The sequence below is a fragment of the Lemur catta genome, chromosome 2 (genome assembly GCF_020740605.2).
Source record: "Lemur catta isolate mLemCat1 chromosome 2, mLemCat1.pri, whole genome shotgun sequence".
Classification (NCBI taxonomy): domain Eukaryota; kingdom Metazoa; phylum Chordata; class Mammalia; order Primates; family Lemuridae; genus Lemur; species Lemur catta.
The window spans coordinates 326,474-345,933 of NC_059129.1; the positions used below are offsets into that span (position 1 = coordinate 326,474).

At 64.6% G+C, this 19,460-nt stretch overlaps 3 protein-coding genes and 1 long non-coding RNA gene across 6 annotated transcripts; 3 read left to right on the forward strand and 1 right to left on the reverse strand.

Moving 5' to 3' along the window:
• The first annotated feature begins 1,235 nt into the window (after window positions 1-1,235).
• Window positions 1,236-3,503, forward strand: LOC123631400. Of its 2 annotated transcripts, none has more exons than XR_006733156.1 (4): window positions 1,236-1,254; window positions 1,804-1,860; window positions 2,725-2,990; window positions 3,202-3,503. It is a non-coding gene; the product is annotated as an uncharacterized LOC123631400 (long non-coding RNA). The 2 variants fall into 2 exon arrangements; XR_006733157.1 differs by having other exon boundaries at window positions 2,725-2,967.
• On the reverse strand, window positions 1,242-10,258 carry RGS11 (regulator of G protein signaling 11). Its single transcript, XM_045540992.1, has 16 exons — window positions 10,162-10,258; window positions 10,036-10,086; window positions 9,762-9,868; window positions 9,013-9,064; window positions 8,840-8,898; window positions 8,572-8,648; window positions 8,328-8,409; window positions 7,700-7,768; window positions 6,397-6,426; window positions 6,261-6,322; window positions 6,046-6,159; window positions 5,835-5,950; window positions 5,643-5,730; window positions 5,424-5,562; window positions 1,787-1,869; window positions 1,242-1,651 (listed from the first exon to the last, which is right to left on the reverse strand). The coding sequence occupies exons 1-16, from the start codon at window positions 10,256-10,258 to the stop codon at window positions 1,537-1,539; spliced, it is 1,341 nt and encodes a 446-aa protein (XP_045396948.1). The 3' UTR covers window positions 1,242-1,536.
• Window positions 10,259-13,741: 3,483 nt separating this feature from the next.
• On the forward strand, window positions 13,742-15,882 carry ARHGDIG (Rho GDP dissociation inhibitor gamma). The gene is made up of 6 exons (XM_045540980.1): window positions 13,742-13,843; window positions 14,735-14,914; window positions 15,003-15,086; window positions 15,254-15,330; window positions 15,411-15,474; window positions 15,557-15,882. The coding sequence occupies exons 1-6, from the start codon at window positions 13,771-13,773 to the stop codon at window positions 15,754-15,756; spliced, it is 678 nt and encodes a 225-aa protein (XP_045396936.1). The 5' UTR covers window positions 13,742-13,770; the 3' UTR covers window positions 15,757-15,882.
• Window positions 15,883-15,999: 117 nt separating this feature from the next.
• PDIA2 (protein disulfide isomerase family A member 2) lies at window positions 16,000-19,314 on the forward strand. Of its 2 annotated transcripts, XM_045540967.1 has the most exons (11): window positions 16,000-16,289; window positions 16,963-17,169; window positions 17,237-17,370; window positions 17,450-17,587; window positions 17,670-17,786; window positions 18,013-18,138; window positions 18,205-18,402; window positions 18,503-18,623; window positions 18,697-18,878; window positions 18,987-19,109; window positions 19,225-19,314. In XM_045540967.1, exons 1-11 carry the CDS (start codon window positions 16,082-16,084, stop codon window positions 19,267-19,269), a joined length of 1,599 nt encoding a protein of 532 aa, XP_045396923.1. In that variant the 5' UTR covers window positions 16,000-16,081; the 3' UTR covers window positions 19,270-19,314. The 2 variants fall into 2 exon arrangements, with proteins under 2 accessions (XP_045396923.1, XP_045396924.1); XM_045540968.1 differs by lacking the exon at window positions 19,225-19,314 and having other exon boundaries at window positions 18,722-18,878; window positions 18,987-19,076.
• The last annotated feature ends 146 nt before the right edge of the window (window positions 19,315-19,460 follow it).

Genomic DNA, 19,460 nt, shown 5'->3' on the forward strand with positions numbered 1-19,460 from the left:
GGGCTCCCTGGACTCAGTTTTCTCACTCTTTCCCCTCACGCTCCCTGGTTGACCCTGGCCCACCGGAGTGCAGGCAGAACCCCAGCTGTCTCCTCCTGAAGACCAAGTGCCGAGGCCCGAGAGGGCTGGTCCCTCCTCCTCCATGGGACCTCCTGCCTGGGACCCTCCATAGATGCTGCTTTTTACACCTGAGCCCCCAGTGACCTTCGCCCTCTCCCCCTCCCTCACCACGTGCGTACCACACGCACGCACACCATGCATGCACATGCCTCACACGCACACATTACATACATGCATGCCTCCACACACGTATGAATGCCTCACGTGCACACTGCACACGCACGCATATCCGCAACAGGAGACACATGCACACATCCTATGTACGTGTGCTTTCACACATACATGCCTCACGTGCATGCATTCTATGCAGACACTACACACGTGCACACCTCACATGCATGCCCTACACGTGTGCACACACTACATAATGCATGCCTCACACAAACTACACATGCATGCCTCATACACCACAGGCACGCTACTACATACGCACACGTCATGCACATGCACTACATGCACACACGCATCCTATGTGTGCACATTGGTCATGAGCTGCACTGAGCAGGATGGGCCCAAAGTGAGGGCCCGAGGGGCTTTTATTTTTGCTGGAAGGGGCTGGGAGCCTGATGTGCGGGCAAGCCCTGTGGCAGGGGTGGCACCGCCCAGCTGAGCGGGTCAGAGCTGTACCCCCAAAGGAGCTGCCTGTGCCTTCACGGCGCCTGGGGAACGGTGGGGCGCCCACAGAAAGGCTTGCAGGGAGGACACCGGCCAAGATCTGCCCTGACAGAAAGAGGGGCCCAGAGTCATCTCTACGAATCTGGTGCAGAAGCCGCAGCTCCAAGGTGGACAACCAAGTTCTGGAACATGTGTGGTGCCAGTCCAGGCCAGGGTGGTGCGGGCACAGCTCTGGAAGGCGGCGAGCATGATGCAGGCTCAGCATGGCCTCCCTGGAACCGAGGGAGCTCTCTGGGGTCCTCACAGCAGAGCTGCTCCCGGACAGGGCAGAGTCTGCCCTGAGACCTGCATTTCCTCACCACGTGGCAGGTGCCACCTGTGGGAAGCCACGTGTCTGTGCCTCTTGCTTCCAGGTAGTCACCGGCTGACGTGACGGTTCCAGAGATGGGGATGGGCACCCAGTGCTGAACTGAAGACCACAGCTCGCCAGGAACTCCGTGTGGTCTCACCTTTCTGCAGGTAACAGGGCCTGCCCCGACCCACGCGTGGCCAGTGCAGGCCCCTCCCTGGCATCACAGTGGACCAGTCCCCCTGGCAGGAGGACTTGCCCAAAGGGAAAGGAGAGGGAAGCTCAAGGAGGCTTGTGTGCCCCACAGCAAGGCTGGCACAGGGACACCCGTGCTAGGGGGCAGCAGCTGCCAGGACCCTGGGCCAGGACGAGGGTGACCATGCAGTCAGCAGGGTGTTGGGCAGGAGGCCGGGGAGGTAGCAGGAGGTGAGGATGACAAGGGCCAGGTCCACCTAGGCCACCTTGTCACCACCCCCAGGGCCACCAGCCACCGTGGGCTCCCCAGAGGTAGGAAGGAGAGCAGGGCTGGGGCTTGAGTGCCACGGCTTCCGTGGGAACGGGAACACCCTGTGGGTGAGAAGGGGGCTGATGGCAGGTGGCTGGCAGAGTCCTGCCCACCTCACACAGGCCTCGGCAGCGGCAGGGGCAGGGGCAGCGTTTCCGGGGCAGCGGCAGCCGGGTGCCGGGCACTGCTTGGCTCACCGTCTCTTTGTCTCCAGCGGCATCCCTGCCTCCGCCAGCAGGCCCTTGTACAAGTCAGACTTCAGGAACCTGGGGTAAGAGTCCTGCAAGAGATGGCGTCCAGCTCTGACCCAGCCGGCCCCTCTCCTCCCAGCCGGCCCCCCAAGGTGCAGCTGGCACCGCCGGGCCTCCTCTAACCCAGCCCCCGTGCGCGGGCACTGTGGGCAGGCACCCAGCCCTGCCGGACCGTCGTACTTGGGGACACCTGGGCTCCCGTCCCCTGGGTCGTTGACGGCAGAAGCTGGGCAGGGCCCTGGCACCCAGGCAGGAGAAGGGCACCTCCAGCGAGGGGCCCTGAGCAGAGCGGGGGCAGGGCATGGGGTGAACACAAAACGGGGCAGAGGGAAACCGCATGGGGCTAAATAAGGAGAAGACTCGATGACTATAATTGCTTACATTTTTAAAGAAAAATACATTTTAAGTTGTTAACTGTGGTGGGAAGGAGGGGAGAAGGGGAGGGGGCAGGGCTATGAGCTTGATTCACTTCAATGGACCTTGCTCTGTAGAACTGATTTTGGAACGGAGCAGGTATTTTATGTAATTATAAAACAAAGAAACAATTCCCAAACATTGAAAATAAAGCAGGACACGTGACACCAGCCATGCACCCAGTCGGCCAAGGTGACGTCCCAAATAGGGGACGTGCACAGGCTGAAAGAGGGGAAAACCGTCTTCAGTGGCCGCATTGCAGGCGGTAGTGCGTGTTGCTCGGCTGAGGCTGGCGTGTGAGGAAACACGCGAGTACTGGTATCAGCCGTGCTGAAACCAGGACCCGCAGCACGGGAGTGAGGACCAGAGACACAAGGACAGAGCTTCAGGACAGCCTGGGATCCTGAGTGAAGTGTTAGCGTGTGCTCCGGGCTTTTGCTTAAGACACGTATTTCCTGTTCTGTCCCCAGGAGCAAGGAACACGGAAACACAGGCTGCGGTTTCTGAACACCACCCTTGGAAAGGGCCACGGCTCCCGTGGAAACGGCCGCCTCCAGGCCTGGGCAGGACAAGCCGGGGACGACTGGGAGCAGGGGAGCCACCGCGGTGTGCTGGGGACATGTCAGATGACTGGGAGCCAGAGGGCCACTGTGGGGCCATGTGCACACCACCTAGGAAGGACTGAACACGGGGACTGAAACACATCCGATACGGTGACGTCTGTGATTTTATGATGGTATTAAAAACATCCAAACCTCACTGACCACCCTTGGTAGATACTAGGGGTCCAACTCAAAATTTTTGTTTTTAGAGAAGAGGGTCTTGCTCTATTGGCCAGGCTGGACTCAAACTCCTGGGCTCAAGTGATCTTCCTGCCTCAGCCTCCCAGAGTGCTGGGGTTACGGGCATGAGCCTCCGTGCCTGACTCCAGTTCGTTATTTTTAAAGGTGGTAAATGAAGGTGTCAAGCACCTGCCTTTCCCCCGCAGTCTGCCCCACTGGACGCCCAGAGAGCAGGTGAGGGAGGCGTCTCATGGAACCATCCCGCCAGTACAGAGGCAGGGGTGGAACTAGAACGTGCCCCCGTTGCAGTCACAGCAAAAGCGCAGTGGCTGCTTGCGCCACGAAAGGAGAGGCAGCTGCACTTCACGTATCCTGATGGAAGATGCCAAACACCATCTCAACAAAACCAGGTAAACAAGTCACAAACCCTGGAGGTGAATCTGACCAAGCCTTAAATGTAACTGCCACTTTATAGAAAGGCAGGACAGAGAAACAGGTCAACGAAGCCCCAAGGATGTGGTCAGCAAGAGCCAGGCTGTGAGAAACAGGCTGAGCAAAGGGTCCGGCGCCTCCAAAACAAAACAGAAGGGAGAGATGAGGAGGAGAAAAATCTATACTTTAAAAAGAGATTCAAGAGACTTATTGGGGCCGGGCAAGGTGGCTCACGCCTGTAATCCTAGCACTCTGGGAGGCCGAGGTGGGAGGATCACTTGAGGTCAGGAGTTCGAGACCAGCTTGAGCAAGAGCGAGACCCCGTCTCTACTAAAATATAGAAAGAAATTAGCTGGACAACTAAAAACTTATAGAAAAAATGAGCCAGGCATGGTGGCACATGCCTGTAGTCCCAGCTACTCGGGAGGCTGAGGCAGGAGGATGGCTTGAGCCCAGGAGTTTGAGGTTGTTGTAAGCTAGGCTGACGCCACAGCACTCTAGTCTGGGGAACAGAGTGAGACTCTGTCTCAAAAAAAAAAAAGAGAGAGACTTATTGGCTAATTCTAACGAAATTAGGATTCAAATTCAAGCAAATTAAAAAAAGAGAAAGAAAGAACTATAGGCTGTGGTATACAGAGTAACCCCTGCCCCCGGGGATGTCCACACCTAACCCTCCAACCCGTGAGGAAGTCCCTGGGTGGGAAAGGGGTTTGCAGCTGTGGTTACATTTGGGGTCTCGAGAGGGGAGATGGGCCCGGGTTATCTGGTGGGCGCAGCATAACCTCAGGTGCCTTCGTAAGTGCAAAGGGGGAGGCTGGAGGGTCAGAGAGGGACGGGAAGACGCTGCCTTGCTGGCTCTGAAGACAGGAAAGGGCCAAGAGCCAGGCTGGCAAAGGCAGGAAGTGAGTTCCCTGCAGACACTTGACCTCAGCCCAGGGAGACCCGTGTCAGACTGCTGACCTCCAGAGCTGTAAGAACGTGACTCTGTTGCTTTGTGGTTTCTTACAGCAGTCACACGAAACCAACATGGAGGCCGAGGGAGGAGGTGAGAACCCCGACTAGGTATTTGGGGGCATTAAGTAAGCACTGTTTGTTTACAGTGTCCTCCTGGCATCTACAGTCAGGTTTGAAAGCAGGAGGTATCCACATGCTGTAGAGAAGTGTATATATATATGTGTGTGCTGAAATAGCCACAGATAGCAAGTCTGGAAGTGGCTTCAGGTGACAAGGGCAGGGTGGTAGGGGGTGGGTAGACCTGTCAGGACAGGCCCTGAGTTGACAATTTTTGAAGCTAGGCCATGGGTGCACAGGGATTCATTTTAATTTATTTTTGTTCATACTTAAAAATTTCTATATTAAAATGCTTTTCCGGCCGGGCGCCGTGGCTCACGCCTGTAATCCCAGCACTCTGGGAGGCCGAGGCGGGTGGATCATTTGAGCTCAGGAGTTGGAGACCAGCCTGAGCAACAGCGAGACCCCATCTCTACTAAAAATAGAAAGAAATTATCTGGACAACTAAAAATATATAGAAAAAATTAGCCGGGCATGGTGGCGCATTCCTGTAGTCCCAGCTACTCAGGAGGCTGAGGCAGGAGGATCACTTGAGCCCAGGAGTTTGAGGTTGCTGTGAGCGAAGCTGACACCACGGCACCCTAGCCTGGGCAGCAGAGCGAGACTCTGTCTCAAAAAAAAAAAATGCTTTTCCAAGTCGAAGCTGGACCCTTACTAAGCAGGTGACCTGGGCAGGTGCTTCAGCCCCTCTGACCCTGTTTGCTGTCTGTGGATGGAGTGACCTCAGGACTAAACCACCTCGGAGAGCAGCCGGCACGGTGCGGCCAAGGCCCCGGACCCCCAGGCCAGCCAGGCCCCAGGGAAGGAGCTCCCACAGGGCAGGGGCAGCGGGGCCTGGCTGGGGCGCCCCCACCCCACGCCCTGCAGGCTGGCCCAGGGCCCACCTTCTTCATGAGCATGTATACGTGCAGCTGGGCGTCATCTAGGACGTAGCGGTGGGGCTGGCGCAGCCCTTGCAGGGTCCGCTCCATCGTCCGGCTGTCGATGTTGACCCAGCGGGCGGCGCCAGGAGCCAGGAACTGCCTGGGATTGGGGACGGTGTCGGCTCCTCCAGGCGGGTGTGTGTGCCCAGCAGCCGCCAGCACCCAGCCCAGGGCACTCACTGGTACGCGGCGTCCACCAGGGCAGGGACTTGGGCCTGCCCTCCGTAGCGAAGCTCCTCACACGCCTCCCAGAAGCTGAGGTTTTCGGCTGGGGGGCCGGGAACCCAGTCAGGAGCCAGGAGGGGACTCGAGAGGGGAGGGCAGAAACCTGGGGGGACGGGGCCCAGAGCAGGAGGGCGGGGGGCTTCTCACCACTAAACTCCTTCGTGAGAAAGTCCATGAAATGGGCCCGCCCCATGGGGTCTTCCAGCAGCTCCTGGAAGCTGAAGGCCCAGCGCTCCACGCGGAGCTTTGTGGGTGCAGCCGCCCTGGGGGAAGCGGGGTGTTGGAGGCTGGGCCGACCCTGCCTCAGGCCCAGGTTGGGAGCACACGGAGGTCCCTGCCCGCCCCGCCCGGGGCTCACGTCGGCGAGTTCACGGCCCAGTAGGCGGCACTGTCTGTGATCCAGGGGTTGCCGGGCAGGCACCCCGACAGGATGGGGTCATGCAGCCTGTGTTGGACGCTGAACTGCAGGTACCTGGAGGGGACAGTGCCCGGGGCAGGCAGGACGGGGCCTCAGGGACAGGGCACGCCAGAAAGGGTCTGGGCTGGGGGTCTCTGGCTGCCCCCCCAACTCACGCCTCAAGGCAGACAGAAGACTTCACCCGGGTCCTGCCCAGGGCCTTCCTGCAGCGCTCGATCTAGGACGAGAGACTCCTTAGCCCAGTCCCCGGCTGGGGCTGGGGGCGCAACCCCTGCCCACGCCAGGACCTACCTCCTGCTTATAGAAATCCCAGCTCTTGGTCTAGAAGGGGACGGTGACCGCAGTTAGAGCACAGGCCCACGACCCAAGACCCTGCCCCAGTGCGATGTCCCAGAGAACAGCTCAGGCCCCAGCCCTGCCCCTCAGAGCCCCTCCTCCAGTGGGGAGTTTGACTTTCCAGGAGACCTCTGGGGGCCTGTAGTCCAGAGAGTTCTGGAATGGTCCACAGAACCCTCAGCTTCTCACGGTTGCCTTGAAGTCCCCAAACTGTGATTAATGTGTCATATTTTCAAATGCATTTAAATCATTTTTTAAACAACATACACATGAAAAGCACTCTTAATGGGCTGACACTGGGGAACCCAGGCTTTGTTGTTTTTTTTTTTGAGGCAATGTCTCACTTTGTTGTCCGGGCTAGAGTGAGTGCCGTGGCGTCAGCCTAGCTCACAGCAACCTCAAACTCCTGGGCTGAAGCAATCCTGCCTCACCCTCCCAAGTAGTTGGGACTATAGGCATGCACCACCATGCCCAGCTAATTTTTTCTGTATATATTTTTAGTTGGCCAGATAATTTCTTTCTATTTTTAGTAGAGACGGGGTCTCGCTCTTGCTCAGGCTGGTTTGAACTCCTGACTTCGAGCGATTCTCCCGCCTCGGCCTCCCAGAGTGCTGGGATTAGTCGTGAGCCACCGCGCCCGGCCAGGAACCCAGGAGCCATGACCCTGAGGCTGCTGACCCATGTTCCCCACACGGGGCCAGAGCCAGAGGCAGGGGACCCGCCAGTGGTCAGGACACGGGTGACTTCCAACATTTGCCCCAGCCCTCTCTCACCGACTCTGAATGGGGTTTTGAACTCAGGAAGTTGTTTATCTGTTCTAGGTTGTGGGTTTGGTGGGGTTTGATTTGAACAAAGGGCTTTGCTGCTGCGACTTGGGGATGTGACTGTCCCGGTCTGGTTCCCTCCAGCCCAGGAGGCCACCAGCGGCCCAGGAGGCAGGAGGCTGGTTCAGCCCACGTCCCTCAGGCCCCTGACCCTGCTGATCATCCCTCCAAGTCCCTGTGAGCCCTGATGTCCCAGCCCTGGGGGAGAGCCCCTCCCTCCCCAGGACCACTCCACTTACGTGCAGCACGGCAGCCGGTGGGAGGGGAGAGAAGATGGGTTAGCAGGCCACTGGGGGTGGGGAGGCCGAGGGCAGGGTGACCAGCAGCAGCTGCACCGTGTGTCACTGGGTGGTCTGGAGGACATATGGACGGGCAGCCCCAGCCCCCAAGGAGCCCCACGGTGGAGCGGGGTGGGCGCGCGAGCAGGGGCTCACCATCTGCACTTGGCTGGCGGTGCCGCAGCTCCGCCCTGGACCCTGCTCCAGCACGTTGGGGGCCCCGGGCTGCAGAGGGGAGATGAGGTGTGGTGGGGGCACAGCTCTGGTGGCCTTCGGAGACCCCACCCTAGGGCTAAGTTCCACCTCCACAGCCCCCCAGCAGCTGAAGTGCTTCCCCCTATAATGTGGACACGCTCCAGGGAGCTCAGAAGCGGAGCCCCAACCCGGCCCCAGGCCCCGGCCCCTCTCTGCTCGTGCCCCCCAGTGGCCTGTCCACTTGGTCTACCCGCTCCCTCAGATGGTAGTGGGACCTCAAACCACCGGCCAGGACCACGGCTCTGGGTAAGGCCTGATACCAGGCGGGCACCCCAGAAACTCTGGGGCTGTGACTCAGTCCCTCATGTTGTGGCTGAGGCCAGCCCCACACTCAGCCTCCTCCTGAGGGTCTTCAGTCCCCCTCAGACAGAGAGAGAAGCCGGTTTGTCCTGTGGTCTAGGGGTGGGGCGGCCCCAGCCCTGAGCTGCAGATCTCTGGGCAAACCAGCACCGGGAAGGCGTGTGCTCCAAACGGAGGCCCTGCGGAAGGCTCAGGGGAGCGTGACACCCCCTCCCCAACAAGGGCTTACCGGGGGCCTGTGCACCAGCCAGAAGGTCTGCTCCTGGCATGCGATGACCAGCCTGTCCCCTTTCCTGCGCTGCTTAGCTGCCCTGGGAGGAGTAGGCAGAGTTGGGGTACACTGAGCCACTGCAGTGCCTCCCCCCACCCTCAGCCCTGGGCCTGGGTGGGCGGCCACTCCTGGGCAGTGCGACCCAGGCCCCACAGCTTCCGGAAAGGTCGGTGAGTGCCGCGGGCAGGCGGCAAGGCCTCACCGCAGTTGCTCTCTGGCCTGCATCAGCACCAGGTCCCACGCGTGGCTGATCCTCTTGTGTAGCTGGTCATAGCGCTCCTGGGGGCAGCAGGGCCGCAGGGGCTGATCCCTCCCCTGCCAGCTCTGGGACGTGCAACCCCCACTCCAGGGAGACCGTGCCGGGGCGGGGGGGGGCAGGGGGTTATCTCGGGGCTTGGGCTGCGTGTTCTGGGGCAAACGCAGGGCCCTGGGACTCTTCCAGTGGGGCGCGGCCTGGTGCGGGGTCCCACCTTCTCGTGGTCGAGCAGGGCCCCCTGCTTCCGCATGTTCTTCTTGGCCAGGTAGATGGCTGCAAAGACGGTGCAGGCTGCAGAGGGCAGCTCTGCTCCTGCCCTGTGGCATCATGCTTGGGCCCAGCCTCCTGGGAGCTGGTCCTCGGCTGGCCCACGCCCTCCTCACTCACCATAGTCCAGCTCGGCGGCCGGCCACAGGGTGCTTGTCCAGAAGTACGGCGTCTGGCGTGGTGCAGGGAGAAGGGTGTCTGGGACCACCCCGGGTGTCACCCCACCCTCACAACTCCCTTGGAAGGAGACTGGGCCTCGCAGAGGGTCTCTGAGGATCTCCCTGTCTGCCCACCCCCCAGAGGCCCTGCTGCTCGTTGGCCATTCGGCCCCCCTGGAACTGAGCTCAACTCTCCCCTTGGAGCCCTGGGCAGGGGCAGCCTCCCGACAGTGGCTGCCTGCGCCCTCCCTCTAGGGTGGGGTGGGGGCAGTCACAGTCTGTGCTTGGGGTGGGGCGACCACTGAAGGCAGACTGGGTCCCCGATGTGGTCGGGGAGGTGGGAAGGGTCTCCATCACGTTGGAGTGCATGAAGTGCAGGGCTCCCGTCCTCATGCTGCACGTAGCCTCCTCCTTCAGGGGTGAGGGTCTAGGACCCTCAGGAGACCAGCAGAATCTTCCAGTTATTACCTCTAATGGGGTCCCTGCTGTGGCCCCAGAAAAACTGACACTCCGTCCCTTAACCTAGTCCTTCTCACCCCATGGGCACTTCCAGTCCAGGCCTTTTGGGGAGGGGGCGGTAGACCACCAGCCCAAGGTGCCACCGCCATACCCCACTCCAATCCCAGCAAGCTCGGCGCCCCTCCCCGGACTCTCCACTATGGCCTTCTGGGTAGGTAGCCGGGGTCCCACCGGCTCCCAGCCGAGCCTGACCTGGAACCTGTAGGGAGTCTCGTCCTGCCGCAGCACCAGGATGCCAGGGTCCCGCAGCGGGTACAGGTAGCCGTGCTGCACCAGAAGAGTGCCCAGGTGCAGGGCCTCTGGGAGGGGTGGGGTGGCGAGTGTCAGCTGGGGGGACCGGAGTGTGGGTCCCCAACCCCAGCGCACTCTGCAGGGCTCTGACTCCGTGACCCAGGGAAGACCCAGCCCTAGGCCGCCAGCCACCACCCGGCGGAGGGGAAGGCAGGCCCGCCGGCTGACCCCTCACCCTCCTGCGAGACGCAGAACTTCTGGATCAGCCAGTCCGCGACGTCGCCGCCTGCGCAGGAGACCGCGGTGGAGGGAGGCCGAGCACGCGCCGCCCCCCGCCCGCGCCCGGGCCGCAGCGCCTCACCCGTCACCAAGTGGGGGACGACGGTGACGAGCAGCCGCTGGCTCCGCATCTTCACGCCCTGATCGGGGTCCTGCATACTCACGACCACCCGCTCCATCTGGGCGGAGGGGGCCGTGAGGGGCTGCTGCGGCCGCCCCAGGTTCCCGGTCCCCGGTCCCCGATTCCCAAGCCGGCCCGGACGCCCCGGGTCGGCGCGCTCAGGCCGGATTAGCGCGGCGACAGCTGGCGGCAGAGGCGCGGCGGGGGCGCAGGCCCGGGGAGACCCCCGCGGCAGCACCGCGCGCTCCCGCACCCACCCGCGCCTCTCCAGCCCTCCCGGCCCGGACGCCGGGCGGTGGGGGGACAGCGCGACCCCCGCGCCTCCCACCTTGCTCAGATGCGGCCTCTGCGCGCGGGGGCGCCCGCCGGAGGCTGCGGGGCCGGCGGCCATGGCTTCGGGCGAGGCCGGCGGGTGTCCGAGGCTGCCCCGCCCCCACCCCGCCGGGCCCCCACCCCGCCCGGCCCTGCGCCCGAGTTGGCCCGAGTTAACCCTCCGCGCCCCGGCATGCGGGAGTCCCCGGTCGCCCGGTCCCACCGCGGGTCTGAGAGCCCCGCTACGGCCCGAAGCAAAGGGGTTGGCGCCGCGCGAGCGACCCGAATCTCCACCGACGTTCTAGAAACAGGCTCTTGCAGGAGGGACATGCCAGGGCCGCGTGCGGGGACAGAACCTAGGGGTGATGTGGGACGCGGAGATGTCTGGCCTGGGCGGGGCGGGGACCCCGATGGAAAGTGGGGATTGAGGAGATCGGGCTCAGCTGGGACAGGGTGAAGGCGGGGAGGGGGCTCACATGGCTCATTGAGGGGTGAGGACTCAGAGGATGGGGGTTCAGACGGGGCGGGGCCTCAGTGAAGGAGGATCCAGGAGAAAGGACTGTGGGGAGGCCTGAGGACAGGGCTTTGGGGTCCACTGCAACCCTGTCCCACGTGTGGGGCCCTCAGGATGTGCAGAGACCAGCGGCCCACGGGCTGTGGGGCCAAGGGGACGGTGTGGCTGCCCCCAGAGCATGTGCCTGCACTGGCCTGGCACCTGCACCGCCGCGGGTGCCGGGGCTGGTGTGCCAGGCTGGTCTGCCGCTGTCTGTGCATTGGCTGGAGGCCGTGTGTGTGGGCCTCAGGCCTCCCCATCTCCTGCTGTGGGTCCCTGAGCGGGTCCTTCCAGGGGGGGAGGAGGGGAACATGGCAGATGGCTCAGTTGCACAGGGGCCTGGGTGGGCCAGCCAGGAAATAGGCAGAGACCCTGCCCAGGGAACTCAAACTGGGGGAGAGGCACTTTCCTGCTGGGGGTCTCAATGCCCTCCCCACCCAGTTTCACCAGCGGCCATGGTCTCAGGGCCCCACTCCCAGCCTCCAGCAGCTTGGCCACACCTGTCCCAGACCCCCTGAGCTAGGCTTAGGCCCCTCAGGCCCCAGTGGATAGGGTCATTGAACTACTTTTAAAAGGTGCAGGCCGGGCGTGGTGGCTCACGCCTGTAATCCTAGCACTCTGGGAGGCCGAGGCGGGCGGATCCTTTGAGCTCAGGAGTTCTAGACCAGCCTGAGCAAGAGCGAGACCCCGTCTCTACTAAAAATAGAAAGAAATTATCTGGACAACTAAAAATATCTAAAGGAGAAATTAGGCGGGCATGGTGGCACATGCCTGTAGTCCCAGCTACTCGGGAGGCTGAGGCAGGAGGATTGCTTGAGCCCAGGAGTTTGAGGTTGCTGTGAGCTAGGCTGACGCCACGGCACTCTAGCCCAGGCAATGGAGTGAGACTCTGTCTCAATAAATAAATAAATAAATAAAAGGTGCAAAAGGGCTTGTGTATGGGGCTGGCCCTGGAAGGAAGGGTGGATGGATGGAAAGACCCTGAGCAGGTGAATGAAGGGTCAGGCGAAAACACCTGCCCGAAGCTGCTTGTTTGCTGAATGCAAAGTTCAGCTGAAGACAGCTGACCTCTATGGAGGTTGTTAAAGAAATTAGCGAACGGCACTGGCCCTTTGCACGTGTCCTTGGAAACGAATACGGGGAGGAAGTTTGATGAGGAGGCCATTTTCTCCTTCAGATTTTGGTCTCTCCCCTTCTCTCTAAACACTATTCATTCATTTGCAGCGAAAAAAGTAGCCGCGACAGGCGTTTCTGCGTTCCTGTAGACGAGGTACCTCTCCTCCCTTTCTGCACTCAGGGTCCTGGGGGCTGGGCAGGGTGGGGGTGGGCCTTGGGCCAGGAGCCTGCAGACATGGCTGCCTGAGTCCGTTTCCACTGCTGGGGAGGACAGGTCCAGGCTGAGGTCGGCCCTGGCTGGAGGGGGGCTCTCCTGCCGGGATCCCCTCTCCCCTCTGGTGGGTCAGGCTGGCCCCAGGGTCTGGCCGCGTTCCGGCGGGAGGCAGCATCTCCAGCCTGGGGACCAGGGGCCTAGCACTCCAGTCCCTGCAGGGGAGGGGCAGCCAAGCTGGGCTCTAGGGGAGCCCGGGCCCAGCTCACAGGATCCTGCCTTGAAAGGTTGTGGGCAGATGGGGGAATTCAAGGGGAGCAGTCCCAACCCAAGCCCCACTGCCCCCCAGCACCCAGGGTGGTTTCCTGCTCAGAGATGCTCTGTGGACACAGGCGGGTCTGATCTCAGGGGCCCAGAAATGGGGACGGGGGACAGGAGTGTCTGGGAGGGAAGAGGGCTCAGGCTGGTGTTCTGTGCCTTGGGCCCCCCTGTTCCCCAGCCTAAGGCCCTGCCACCCCCTCCCCTGGCTGACCAGCCCCCCATCCCCACCCCCCTCTGGTCTCAGTTGAGGCGTCAAGATCAGAAGCTCCAACTGTGCCCCGTTAGCAGGACCCCCGTTGCTGTCGTGCTGTAGTGGCAACGTCCTCTTCCCAAGGACAGCGGCCTCGGTCATCGTGTCTCCAGGCCCGGCAGAGACCCACCGCCCTCCCCGGAACGGCCACTCCCGCGGGCCTGCCGCCTCGGTGAGCATTTGCGGGGGTCCTGTATGTCTGCGGGCGTCTCCAGACCGCACCTCGGTGTGCGGGTGGGACTCGTGTTCACCGCGGTTCCTCCCTGTCATGACTGCGAACCTCCGGGGCGCGGAGCGCCGGCTGCCCCCGCAGGCTGGGCCGCCCCGGGGGTCCCCTCTGCCCGACGGGCTGCTGCGCGAGGGGAGGGCGGCGGGCGCAGGTGTGGCCCGCGCTGCCTGCGGCTAATGGCCGCCCGGGGACAGGCGGGGGCGGGGGCGCACCTGCTCCGCTCGGCGCCCCCAGCCCCGCCGCGGCCCGGAGCGGTTCCCGGAGGCCCCGACTCCCGCCGGCGCCGTGGGGGTGGGGCAGCGCTGCCGCCGGGCGGGCGGGCGCGGGGGATCGTGACCGCAGCCGCGTGCGTCCGTCCGCGTCCGGGCGCCTCTGTGCGGGGTCCGGGTGCGCCGTGCGGGCGACACGCGCGTCTCTTCGGGGCTGCGCGGGGTCCGCGGAGCGGCTGGGGGCGCGCGGCGCGGGCGCGGCGCTGGGCGCGGGGGGCGCTCCCGGCCGGGATGAGCTCACCGCAGTCGCGCCGGGGCTGAGCGCCGAGCCGGGCGGCGGCTCCGCGGCGGGCCGGGCCGCGCGCCACCATGCTGGGCCTGGACGCGTGCGAGCTGGGGGCGCAGCTGCTCGAGCTGCTCCGGCTGGCGCTGTGCGCCCGAGGTGAGCGGCCTGGCGGGGCGGCGGCGGGGAGTCGCGGCGGGGCCCCCGCCCGGGGTGCGCCAGCCCCTCCCCCGCGGCAACTTTAGGGGCGGCGCGGACCCCCGGCCGGGGGCTGGCGGGGTCGGGGGAGCCGCGTCCGGGCCCGACCCTCCCGGGAAGGAAGCCAAGAGTGGAAGGCTGTGTTTGTGACACCAGGGAGGCAGGGGGACCGTCTCCCCTTGGGGACGGCGGCCTGGATCCGTCTTTCCTGGGTGGGGCTGGAGCTCCTCAGGGCGCGTGGTGGTCCCCGAGAAGTCTGGACGCGGTGGGCAAGACTCAGGCCCCCCCAAGGCAGGGGACGTGGTCCCGGAGCACGGGTCAGGGCTGCGAGAACAGCCCGTGCTCCAGGCGCACCCTGGGGAGGAACCCCTGGGACTGTGGAAGGTGCTCAGAGAGACCCCGTCCCAGGGCAGGATGGTGGGGGACCCGGAGGTGTCCCAGGGTGTTGTGGGAAGAGCCCAGAATGTGGGGAGCCCTGGAAGACTGGGAAGGCAGCGTCTGCTCCAGGGAGGGCCCTGAGGGTCACCACTTTGGGATAGCAGCCGCCACCTCTTGGAGCCGTCCTCCATTTGGGGTCTTTGTTACCCCCACCTTTGGCCTCAGAGTCGGGAGGGGCCCCGCATGGGCAGTGGGGCCGGGAGGAGCTGGAGCCACCGCAGAGCCGGGCCAGGCTCCAGCTGCCGGGCCCCTCCTCGAGAGCTGGGTGCCATCGGCACTCACCGCCCCCTCGGGCTGCCGCTTTGGTTCCCCTGGGCAGTGGGAGCCACAGTGGCCAGGCGGGCGCTCCAGTTTGGAGCCCCAGTGCCAGGGTGAGCCGGTGGCCGCTGCTCACGCGCCCTCCTTGACCCACAGTCCTGCTGACTGACAAGGAGGGGGAGCGTCCACAGCAGGATGACGTGCTGGACGAGGCCGTGCCGGAGTACCGTGCGCCGGGCAGGAAGAGCGTCCTGGAGATCCGGCAGCTGGACCCCGAGGACGAGAGCCTGGCCAAGTACAAGCGGGTGCTGCTGGGGCCCTCGCCGCCTGTCGTGGGTATGGACTCGGGCCGGGCTCGGGGGGCTGGGGCGGGGCGGTGGGGCGGGGCCGGCTGGGGCATCGGCAGACTCCAGTGTCTCCGCAGACCCCACCCTGCCCAACGTGCAGGTGAGGAGGCTGACGCTGATGTCCGAGCAGGCCCCGGGGCCCATCACCATGGACCTCACAGGTAACTCCCAGGATGCCCGGTGGGGCCCTCACAGGGGCACGTCCGTGCTTCTTACCCTGGGCCTATCGCTGTAGACCTCGTGGGCATGGTGCCCCCCACGGGGACTTCTGGGGCAGGGTCTCGGCTCATCCCAGGAGTTCAGACCTTAGCTGCCGTTTCCCTACCAGGGGACCTGGCTGCGCTGAAAAACCAGGTGTTTGTCCTGAAGGAGGGCGTTGATTACAAAGTGAAAATTACCTTCAAGGTGAGGGCAGCCGTGGTGGGGGGCAAGGGCCAGCCAGGGGCCCCGCCCCTAGAGGACCCCCTAATGCCTCTGTCCCCCAGGTCAACAGGGAGATTGTCAGCGGCCTCAGATGTCTGCACCACACCTACCGCCGGGGCCTGCGGGGTAAGCGCAGAGTGGGGGGAAGCGGGGCCGTGACGGGGCCCGGCGGGGCCGAGGGCAGCCCTGACACCCTCCCCTCCCCCAGTGGACAAGGCTGTCTACATGGTGGGCAGCTACGGCCCAAGCACCCAGGAGTACGAGTTTGTGACTCCAGTGGAGGAGGCTCCGCGGGGTGCCCTGGTGCGGGGCCCCTACACCGTCACGTCCCTCTTCACTGACGACGACAGGACAGACCACCTGTCCTGGGAGTGGGGCCTTCACATCTGCCAGGAGTGGAAGGACTGACCCCACCCCGACACGGGGTCCTTGTTTCCCTCCCTCCGTTGCCCCACAGGGACCCCCCAGCATCCCCAGCCCTGTCGTGAGTGGCCAGACCCCTCCCCCGCCCTCTGCTCTGTCCTGGGACCCCCCCCTCCCCCCGGGCCTGGCGCTGTCCCTGAAGGTCCCATTAAACATCGCCCTGTCTCGGTGCCCTCAGTGTCGCCTCTTTCTGCCTCCCTCTCCCGTGTGGGCCTTATCGTCCCTGTGACCAAGCCTGGGTGCCACGTGGCGGCGGCTGCTTGGCCTCCAGTCCCCTTATCTGCTCCTGCCCCGCCGGGCCCGCAGCGCCATGGACAGCCAGCTCCTGCCTGTGCTGCTGCTGCTGCTTGGAGCCTCGGGCCCTTGGGGACAGGGACAGGGGCCTGAGGGGTCCTCAGAGGAGCTCCTGGAGGAGCCCCCTGAGGAGCAGGTGCCCAGGGAGGATGGGATCTTGGTGCTGAGCCGCCGCACCCTGGGCCTGGCCCTGCGGGAGCACCCAGCCCTGCTGGTGGAGTTCTGTGAGTGTGTCCGGGGCTGGGGACCCTTGGGACCCCTGGGCTGGCCTGGCCATGTGCAGAGGCAGCGGCACACGAGGGGCCTCCTGCAGGCACTTGCCCCCCGCTGCACCCTGGGCCCTGGGCGGGGCTCTGCTGGCAGCCCTGGGTTTAGCTGGGCTGGGGTCTGGTCTGAGCAGGTGGCCATGCAGGGACCCACAGGAGACCTCCCTGCTGGGCCAGCTGTGGCCGTGACGCTGACGTTGCTGCCGGTTGGCCGCGGCTCCGGGTAGCTGGCGGTGGCATCCTGCCAACTTTCAGTAAAGGCCCAGACAGCCCAGATAGGGGCATTTGTGCGTCTGTGGTCTTTTTACAACCCTTTGCAAACATAAAAACCATGTTTTCTTAGTTGGCGGCCACGGCAGGCAGCCACATGTGGCCCGGGAGCCCCAGCCCTAGGAAGTGGTGAAAGTGCGGCTTCTCAGACTTCACGTCTCGCTGGTCCCGGTGCCCCCAGGCTGGGGGGTCTCAAGGAGTCTCTGGTGCTTGGGCCTGGCTGGGGCCAAGGCTCAGGGGGCCCTGGAGGTGGCGGGTGGGACCGAGCATCTGCTCCCTGCTGGAGCTGAGGCGCTGCGGGCTCTGGTCGGGCAGGGAGGCGGTGGGCCCGGCCTGGGGCACTCACGGCTCCGTCCCCCAGACGCCCCGTGGTGCGGGCACTGCAAGGCGCTGGCCCCCGAGTACCGCAAGGCAGCTGCCCTGCTAGCAGCCACGTCGGTCCCGGCCGCGCTGGCCAAGGTGGACGGGCCCGCGGAGCCAGAGCTGACCGAGGAGTTCGGTGTGACGGAATACCCCACGCTCAAGTTCTTCCGTGACGGCAAGCGCACGGACCCGGAGGAGTACACAGGTGCCGGGGCAGGCATGGCGTGGGTTGGGGACAGGGACGGGCCCAGGCTGAGGGGGACTCTCCACAGGCCCCCGAGAGGCTGAGGGCATCGCGGAGTGGCTGAGAAGGCGGGTGGGGCCCAGTGCCACACGGCTGGAGGACGAGGCAGGTGTCCAGGCGCTGGCAGGTGCCCGGGATGTGGTGGTCATCGGCTTCTTCCAGGTAAGCTGGCCGGCCCGGGGGCTGGGCCGCGGGGCAGCAACCGCGGCACCCACCAGCCTCACAGGGCCGGGTCCCCTAGGACCTGCAGGACAAGGACGTGGCCACCTTCTTGGCCCTGGCCCAGGATGCCCTGGACATGACCTTTGGCCTCACTGACCGGCCACAGCTCTTTCAGAAGTTTGATCTCACCAGCGACACCGTGGTCCTCCTCAAGAAGGTGGGTCAGGGCCGAGGTGTGCGGGTCGGGCTCGGGCTCGGGCTGCGGCTCCCACTGACCGCCCCCCTCCCGGTGCCATCAGTTTGACGAGGGGAGGGCGGACTTCCCGGTGGACAAGGAGCTCGGCCTGGACCTGGGGGACCTGTCCCGCTTCCTGGTCACTCACAGCATGCGCCTGGTCACCGAGTTCAACAGCCAGGTGTGTCGGGCCACAGGTGCCAGGCAGGAGTCCCCGGGGGTGGGGGTGCCCTGAGTCATGAGCCGTTCATCGCAGCAGACGTCCTCTAAGATCTGGGGTGCCCTGAGTCATGAACCTCCTTTGCAGACATCCCCTAAGATCTGGGGGTGCCCTGCCACGAGCCCCCCATTGCAGATGTCCGCTAAGATCTGGGGGTGCCCCGAGTCATGAGCCCCTCCCACTGCAGACGTCCCCCAAGATCTTCGCTGCCAGGATCCTCAACCACCTGCTGCTGTTTGTCAACCAGACACTGGCTCCACACAGGGAGCTCCTGGAGGGCTTCCGGGAGGCGGCTCCCCCGTTCCGGGGGCAGGTACTGTGGGGCCGGCGGGGCGGGGCGGCGGCGCGGCAGGGGCCCAGCCTGGACTCCCTGCGGCAGGTGCTGTTCGTGCTGGTGGACGTGTCTGCGGACAACGACCATGTGCTGCAGTACTTTGGCCTCAAGGCCGAGGCGGCCCCCACCCTGCGCCTGGTCAACATCGAGACCACGGAGAAGTACGCGCCTGCGGACGGGGAGCCCGTCACCGCAGCTTCTGTGGCCGCCTTCTGCCACGCCGTCCTCGGCGGTCACGTCCAGGTGGGCGGCTTCACTGCCCGCCACGGGGCAGGGGCGGGAGCGGCTGGCAGGGCCCCCACCCCCACAGAGCCCCCAGTGAGGGCCCCGCCTGGCCCCCCAGCCCTATCTCCTGAGCCAGGAGGTCCCCCCTGACTGGGACCAGCGGCCGGTCAAGACCCTCGTGGGCAAGAATTTCGAGCAGGTGGCCTTTGACGAAACCAAGAATGTGTTTGTGAAGTTCTGTGAGTGCCGAGGGGGCCGGGGGCAGGTGGGCTGGGCAGGGGCCGCTGGCTGTGCTCAACTCCTGCGTCCCAGACGCCCCGTGGTGCGCCCACTGCAGGGAGATGGCCCCGGCCTGGGAGGCGCTGGCCGAGAAGTACCAGGACCACGAGGACATCGTCATCGCTGAGCTGGATGCCACCGCCAACGAGCTGCAGGGCTTGGCCGTGCGCAGCTTCCCCACCCTCAAGTACTTCCCGGCAGGGCCCGGGCGCAAGGTGAGGCGGGTGGGCTGGGGGGAGCCCGGACCCCCTTCCCAGGCCCCGGACCCCAGACGTGTCCCGGGAGGGGGTGTGTGTCCTCCAGGCCCTCTAGTTCCTCCTCAGGTGATCGAGTACAAAAGCACCCGGGACCTGGAGACCTTGTCCCAATTCCTCGACAACGGGGGTGAGCTGCCCGTGGAGCCTGCCGAGGAGGAGCCCGCCGAGGAGCCCGCGGCCCCCGTCCCGGTGGGTGCCCTGTTCTCAGGGTTCCAGGGCTCCGGACCGTCCCTCCCTTGTCAGCAGGGCTGGCTGGGCGGGGGCAGCCGAGGGCAGAGCCTGAGCTGCCTGCGGCCTCTTCTAGGGGTCACCAGCGAACTCCACCGTGGGGTCCAAGGAGGAGCTGTAGCTGCCCCGGGGGCACCTCCGTGGGCGCCGGAGTGAGCTGTGAATAAAGCGCTTTGCTCTGCTCTGTGCGCCTGGTTCCTGCTCGAGGCCGGTCCCCCACCCGGCCCCCCGCCCCCGGGCCACAGAGGCCAGCGTGGCCTCCCTTGTGGCGGGCTCTCGGGGGTCCCGCCAGCAGCAGAGAGTGCGCTCCAC

Coding starts and splice junctions, on each gene's coding strand:
- ARHGDIG (XM_045540980.1), top strand. CDS start 13,771: ATGCTGGGCCTGGACGCGTGCGAGCTGGGGGCGCAGCTGCTCGAGCTG. Junction 14,915..15,002: donor GCCCTCGCCGCCTGTCGTGG/GTATGGACTCGG, acceptor GTGTCTCCGCAG/ACCCCACCCTGCCCAACGTG. Junction 15,331..15,410: donor AAGTGAAAATTACCTTCAAG/GTGAGGGCAGCC, acceptor TCTGTCCCCCAG/GTCAACAGGGAGATTGTCAG.
- PDIA2 (XM_045540967.1), top strand. CDS start 16,082: ATGGACAGCCAGCTCCTGCCTGTGCTGCTGCTGCTGCTTGGAGCCTCG. Junction 18,139..18,204: donor CTCCCCCGTTCCGGGGGCAG/GTACTGTGGGGC, acceptor TCCCTGCGGCAG/GTGCTGTTCGTGCTGGTGGA. Junction 18,403..18,502: donor TCCTCGGCGGTCACGTCCAG/GTGGGCGGCTTC, acceptor CTGGCCCCCCAG/CCCTATCTCCTGAGCCAGGA.
- RGS11 (XM_045540992.1), bottom strand. CDS start 10,258: ATGGAGCGGGTGGTCGTGAGTATGCAGGACCCCGATCAGGGCGTGAAG. Junction 8,410..8,571: donor CAGGCCAGAGAGCAACTGCG/GTGAGGCCTTGC, acceptor TACTCCTCCCAG/GGCAGCTAAGCAGCGCAGGA. Junction 5,563..5,642: donor CTGGTGGACGCCGCGTACCA/GTGAGTGCCCTG, acceptor CCCCAATCCCAG/GCAGTTCCTGGCTCCTGGCG.